General features: G+C 39.4%; 1 protein-coding gene across 1 annotated transcript in view; it reads right to left on the bottom strand.

Moving 5' to 3' along the window:
• Positions 1–228: 228 nt before the first annotated feature.
• LOC140144886 (uncharacterized) overlaps positions 229–7661 on the bottom strand; it is a 35775-nt gene continuing 28342 nt past the window's right edge. The window contains exon 2 of the mRNA XM_072166690.1: positions 229–2655. Within this exon, the coding sequence (XP_072022791.1) occupies positions 846–2618 (1773 nt within the window). The 5' untranslated portion in view covers positions 2619–2655 and the 3' untranslated portion in view covers positions 229–845. The remainder of the gene's footprint in view (positions 2656–7661) is intronic.

Genomic DNA, 7661 nt, shown 5'->3' with positions numbered 1-7661 from the left:
TATTGACAATGTTGAGAGTGGGAATTAACTTGAAAAATGTCTCAAAAAATACAAGATGCCAGTTACATTCCGGTCTGAAACTATCAGACAATATTTTTAACATTAATAACATCACAAATTAGCAACAAACCCAAATTGTGAAAAAATCACCCACCAGCAGATTTTTGGCTATTTCTCCATTTACGATCCTGCCCAAAAGTGTCTCCTTTTGACATGATACGTCACATATAATATACAATCGGGATTCAGTATATGATCGATGTTGTTGATATTATCAGAATCCTTACCTTTTATAGTGTCCTTTGTTTTGTACATGAAGTTAATATTATGATTTATTTCACAGTCTGATTTCTGTTGAAATGAAAATCCCTGATAAACTGTAACCTATATAGTTCTGTGCAAGAGTAGTCAATCCATGTCTCTTAAGATTGAGCGTGTCATCAGCTAAGTCTTTGAGTAATATGTTATTATTGTCAATATACTCGTTTGTCCATCCATTGCTATGGCATAGAATCGCCAGTCTCTTGTTGTAGTAAGTGATCCATACTCATGTGTACTTGTCGCGCACGATGTTTTTGAATAGTAAGGGATGAGATAGCTACATGAATTCCCACAGGAATATTACACACAATGTCACAAAGCAAGTGTATACATTCAGAAGGTGTTCGCGAATTAACATTATTAGTTCCACAGTGACAAGACATCAAAATTACCATTATAAGGACGTTATAGCCAGTAGTATAAAATGGTGGTCATTTTGGACACCATCTTGAATTTCACAAAACCCTCAAGGGTGAACAATTTTTACCCGGCAGATTCTGAAAGAGTACCCTTGGCTATCAAAATCAATGAAAAAAAACACTATATACAAAATTTACAGCTCGTGTTAAAACATCCCACATGGCATCCAGAATAGATTTTTCTTTTTTTTTCTTTTCTGCAACCAACTGATCAGCAAGATGTTGGGATAAAGCAACCATTGTCAGCGTCGGGTTCCAAGAGCCAGATCGTGGCCAGAGAGATGCTCCGGTCACGTAGACGTTGTTTGTACCTCGCAAGCAATAGTTTGTGTCAACTGGGTCTGATTGTTCCTCGCCAATGTTTAAAGTCGAACTTTCATGAACCAACATATCTACCCTTCGTTCCTCCTCTGATGGGCGTTGTTTTGTCCATTCTCCCTCATCTGAGCCCCCATGCCAATAGTCTACTGCTTGGGGACCTTCGGGGCTTAAAACCTCTTCCAAAATTCCAAATGTTGCGTCATCCATGGCATTCCATGTCTTCTCGTCTGTTTCGTTAACTGTAACTTGAAGTTTTGAGTTAGTTGTCAAGTTTGTGTCATCCGTGTTTTGTTTGAACCAGCTATCAGGGTTGGTCACGTCCAGCTCTCCAAGCACGGCACAGACAAACACCACTTTACCGACGCTGGATGTTAACTGCTTCTTAGATGCTGTAGCTACTACATCTGGCATGTACCGGAGAGCTTTCTTAACATTCTCGTCTGGGGACTTATCTGATATGGCTGTTAACTGGATGTGGTATTGCTGCGTGTAACCTTCTTTTCCTTTTCCAGCGATGTAGAAGGCCCCAAGCTCCAAATCGTGAAGTTGATCTGGATCGATGATGTCTGCCCGAGGTATTCGGGCAATGATCGAACTGATGAAGTGTGCCCCAAAACGCTCCCCTGCTGCTACATCTGGAAAGGAATTTTTAACTAGAGTTGTAGGGGGAAGGGTACCCATCGCCAGGATTAGCTTTGCATCACCAAGAGCTAACATCCCACGGGATGTCTGCAGAGCAGTAGCGGTTCCATTCTGTTGATGAATCTTTTCAACAGTGCAGTTGGTAACAATGTCCAAGTCCGGTTTATCTTCTAGTTTATTCTGCTTTGATGCAAACTGCAGTAATTCTGATGGAACAGAAAACTTTGCAAAATCGATGCCTTTATATCGCCCGTCAACGGCTAGGGGCGCTGATTCAATTCGATAGACTCCTTCGATCGTCTTGCCTCTGTTTTCAAGTTGTTGTTGTAGGGTCTTTTGCAGTTCTCCGTAAACACGTTGATGATGTCGTATGCGGTCTGTTTTCTGTACTTTTAGAAGCTTTTCCGCAGATTTGAAGTACTTCTGATCATCTCTGTTAAGCACTTCTATAGTTGGCTCAGGCCATTCGTGCATTTCTTCAGGGGTTGGTATGGGACACCAGGCACTCCACATCACCGATCGCCCACCAAAATAAGGTATCATTCCATGTTGATAGCGCACAACACCAGCATCTCCATTAGCTGTCTCGGCAGACATAGTCCAGGGAAATGTCTCCAAATGTCCAGCAATCGTTTGGTCGAAGGGTTTACCAAGATTTTGAAAATGTGAAGGGAGGAAATAAGGACCTCTTTCTATGATTAATATTCGGCAGCTACGATCAGTCTTAAGAGCTCGCTTCGCTACGGCTAGGGCACAGAATCCAGACCCGACGATCACAAAGTCATATTTTGATTCTTCTTTGGCGACCTCCCACTGGGTTTCTGTCAAAAAGAACAACCTATCCATAACCGTATCGCCATCTGGTGTCTGTAGACCCGGTGTTGGAAAACCACCATATTGTTTTGGACGATGCATTTCAATGATGTCTTGCGTCGTGCACTGGTATCGAGATCTAAAAACAATAAAACCGTGTTATTTCATTTTGATATCATAACAGCATATCAACATAAACATGCATATCGTCATGTGAATGCAATACATCATAACTGACATTGTTTTTGGCATAATTGAGTTTTCTATTGCAATACAAAGTACTATTAAAACACATATTTCAAGCTTTACCCCAGGTCTGAAATCAACATATGTCAAATTTTATGATAGAAATAGGATTTTATAAAACAAAGAAAAACTAAATAATTTTCAGCATAAAACGGCTTCTCCTATTATAAAAAATGCAGATACGATTTTCTTGTATTCACATGACGATAGGACATTATCTTAAAAAAGCGCTTGATTAAAGGGGGTCTCTGGAATCATAACATTATCCCTTATATGTTACAAAAATAATTATCAAGCATGAATCGCATGGTTTTATTTAAAAAAAACTCATATTGACCATAAAAACGAATAAAAACAGTCGCCTCTCAAAACGCGATATTCAAAATTCCCGCGCCGAAATTGTCTAAGTGCAGTGACTTAATGGTTGTTTGTGCGTCAATTGTCGTCAGCTTTGCATTGTATTACTGGGACGTCATTGCACTCGACAATTTCGGCGCCCGGAAATTTTGAATATCACGTGTTGAGAGACGGATGTTTTTATTCGTTTTTATAGTCACTACATGTATGAGTTTGTTTTAAATAAAACCATGTGATTCATGCTTGATAATTATTTTTCTTATATATAAGGCATAATGTTGTGATAGCCGGAGACCCCCTTTAATAAAATCTCTCAGCACTATAATATAATGTAATCTACCCAAAAACGTTACCAAACGTAAAAGAGGTGCCAAAGTTGATAAATTCTTTTCTTGTCTTTTCACTCTTTTTCAAACTTTGTCCCGTCCCATTAGGCTTAGGAACCGGGGGCTTGCGGAGGCTCAGCCTCCTCAATAGTTTTGGTGTGGGGGCTCACCCCATTCCCCCCCCCCAAAAAAAAAATCCAGATGAAGTAAAAAAACGTGACTAGATACAGGGGGGAAATGGGTATTTTTGACCAATTTTTCGCCCCCTCGGGCACCAATTTTTTCTTTGGTCAGTACCCCCCCGTGTTGAAAATCTACCTAAGCCAACGAAGAAGCTAACTTTTCATCTCTTTATGGCTTGAGTATTCATTTACAGATTCAATAATACACTAGACTTACTGTGGTCTAAGACCACGAACACAGCCGTGTTGTGACCCCTTATTGACCTTTGACCCCAAAATATATGAAAGTCCCATAGACATTGGCTAGTGTCAATGTACATTTGCACGTGGCATCACTATGCCATGTTTTTGGTGGCAGAAGGGGTTTTTCGTCTCATACCGGAATGTGACATGTAGGGGCATGGTCAATGATCATTGTGACCAAGTTAGGTCAAAATAAATGTAAGTGTGTGAGTGCTAGAGCAAATGTAATGGTTGACATAAGAAGAAAGAAGAACTAGACTTAGCTGTGGTCTAAGACCACGAACACAGCCGTGTTTTGACCCCTTAATGACCTTTGACACAAAAATATATGAAAACCCCATAGACATTGGCTAATGTCAATGTATGCGTGCACGTGGCATTACTTTGCCATGTTATTTGTGTCAGAAGGGGCATTTTGAAGGTTTTTTGTCTCAGACCGGAAGTGACCCCTTAATGACCTTTGACCCCAAATCTGTGTACACCCCATAGACACTGGGTAATAACAATGCATGTGTGTAAGTGGCATCACTGTCCTACGTAATTTGTGAGAGAAGATGCATTTTAAAGGTATTTCGTTTCATACCGGAAATGACCCCTTAATGACCTTTGTCCCCAAATAAAAAAATACCATATATACATTGGGTAAACACAATTCATGTGTGAACATACCCATCACTCTCCTATGTTTTTCTTAGCTAATAAATTTTTTTGAAGATATTTCGATTTATACCGGAAGTGACCCCTTAATGACATTTGACCCCAAATCTGTGTACACCCCATAGACACTGAGTAATAACAATGCATGTGTGCAAGTGGCATCACTGTTCTACGTAATTTGTGGGAGAAGATGCATTTTAAAGGTATTTCGTTTTATACCGGAAATGACCCCTTAATGACCTTTGACCCTAAAAAAATACCATATATACATTGGGTAAGCACAATTCATGTGTGAACATACCATCACTCTCCTATGTTTTTCTTAGCTAATAAAATTTTTTGAAGGTATTTCGTTTTATACCGGAAGTGACCCCTTAATGACCTTTGACCCCAAATCTGTGTACACCCCATATACACTGGGTAACACCAATGCATGTGTGCAAGTGGTATCACTGTCCTACGTAATTTGTGGAAGAAGATGCATTTTATAAGTATTTCGTTTTACACCGGAAGTGACCCCTTAATGACCTTTGACCCCAAATTAAAAAATACCACATATACACTGGGCAACCACAATTTATGTGTGCATATACCGTTACTGTCCTACGTTTTTCTTAGCTAATAAATTTTTTGAAGATATTTCGTTTTATACCGGAAGTGACCCCTTAATGACATTTGACCCCAAATCTGTGTACACCCTATAGACACTAGGTAATACATGTGTGCAAGTGGCGTCACTGTCCTACGTAATTTGTGGGAGAAGATGCATTTTAAAGGTTATTTCGTTTTATACCGGAAGTGACCCCTTAATGACCTTTGACCCATATAAAAATATCACATATACACTAGGTAACTGCAAATCAGATGTGAACATTCCGTTACTGCCCTATATTTTGTATATGAAAACCCCATAGACATTGGCTAATGTCAATGTATGTGTGCACGTGGCATCACTTTGCCATGTTATTTGTGGCAGAAGGGGCATTTTGAAGGTTTTTCGTCTCAGACCGGAAGTGACTCCTTAATGACATTTGACCCCAAATAAAAAAATACCACATATGAATTGGGGAACCACAATTCATGTGTGAACATACTGTTACTACTGTCCTATGTTTTTCTTAGCAAATAAAACATTTTGAAGGTTTTTCGTTTTATACCGGAAGTGACCCCTTAATGACCTTTGACCCCAAATCTGTGTACACCCTATAGACACTGGGTAATAACAATGCATGTGTGCAAGTGGCGTCACTGTCCTACAGAATCTGTGGAAGAAGATGCATTTTAAAGGTATTTCGTTTATACCGGAAGTGACCCCTTAATGAGATTTGACCCCAAATAAAAAAATACCACATATACATTGGGTGACTGCAGATCACGTGTGAACATACCGTTACTGTCCCATGTTTTACTTAGCTTATAAAAATTTTTTTAAGATATTTCGTTTTTTACCAGAAGTGACCCCTTAATGACCTTTGACCCGAAATCTGTGTACACCCCATAGACACTGGGTAATAACAATACATGTGTGCAAGTGGCGTCTCTGTCCCACATAATTTGTGGAAGAAGATGCATTTTAAAGGTATTTCTTTTTATACCGGAAGTTAACCCTGTATGAGCTTTGACCCTAAGTAAAAAAAAATACCACATATACATTGGGTAACTACAGATCATATGTGAACATACTGTTACTGTGCTATGTTTTTCTTAGCTAATAAAAATTTTTGAAGGTTTTTCGTTTTATACCGGAAGTGACCCTTAATGACCTTTGACCCCAAATATGTGTACACCACATAGACACTGGGTAATAACAATGCATGTGTGCAAGTGGGGTCGCTGTCCTACGTAAGTTGTGGGAGAAGATGCATTTTTAGTTGAAATCACGTTTTTGACCCTGTGACCCCTGCGTGACCTTTGACCCCACGAGTTTCATGTGACACGTAGGGGCATGGTCAATGATCATAGTGACCAAGTTAGGTCAAAATCGATGTAAACTTGTGAGTGCTAGAGCAAATGTAATGGTTGACAGAAGAAGAAAGAAGAACCACGAACACAGCCGTGTTGTGACCCCTTAATGACCTTTGACCCCAAAATATATGAAAACCCCATTGGCTATTGTCAATGTACATGTATGTGTGCACGTGGCATAACATTGCCATGTTATTTTTGGCAGAAGGGGCATTTTGAAGGTTTTTTTGTGTCTCAGATCGGAAGTGACCCCGTAATGGCCTTTTACCCCAAATAAAAAAATACTACGTATACACTGAGTAGCATCAATTCATGTGTGAATGTACCGTTTCTGTGCTATATTTTTCTTGGCTGATAAAGTTTTTAGAAGTTATTTCATTTTATACCGGAAGTGACCCCTTAATGACCTTTGACCCCAAATATGTGTACACCCCATAGACACTGGGTAATAACAATGCATGTGTGCAAGTGGCATCACTGTCCTACGTAATTTGTGGGAGAAGATGCATTTTAAAGGTATTTCGTTTTATACCGGAAATGACCCGTTAATGACCTTTGACCCCAAATAAAAAAATACCATATATACATTGGGTAAACACAATTCATGTGTGAACATACCATCACTCTCCTATGTTTTTCTTATCTAATAAATTTTTTTGAAGATATTTCGATTTATACCGGAAGTGACCCTTAATGACCTTTGACCCCAAATCTGTGTACACCCCGTAGACACTGGGTAATGACAATGCTTGTGTACAAGTGGCGTCACTGTCCTACGTAATTTGTGGGAGAAGATGCATTTTAAAGGTATTTCGTTTTATACCGGAAGTGATCCCTTAATGACCTTTGACCCAAAATTAAAAAAAATACCACATATACACTGGGTAACCACAATTAATGTGTGAACATACCGTTACTGTATTATGTTTTGTTTGGCTAATAAAAATTTTTGAAGGTATTTCGTTTTATACCGGAAGTGACCTCTTAATGACCTTTGACCCCAAATCTGTGTACACCACATAGACACTGGGTAATAACAATGCATGTGTGCTAGTGGCGTCTCTGTCCTACGTAAGTTGTAGGAGAATATGCATTTTGAGTTGAAATCACGTTTTTGACCCCTGTGACCCCTGCGTGACCTTTGATCCAACGAGTTTCATGTGACATGT

Source organism: Amphiura filiformis, unplaced genomic scaffold, assembly GCF_039555335.1.
Source record: "Amphiura filiformis unplaced genomic scaffold, Afil_fr2py scaffold_92, whole genome shotgun sequence".
In the NCBI taxonomy this organism is placed as follows: Eukaryota; Metazoa; Echinodermata; class Ophiuroidea; order Amphilepidida; family Amphiuridae; genus Amphiura; species Amphiura filiformis.
The sequence above is the reverse complement of the archived record's forward strand: the minus strand, read 5'-3'. Positions and strand labels throughout refer to the sequence as shown.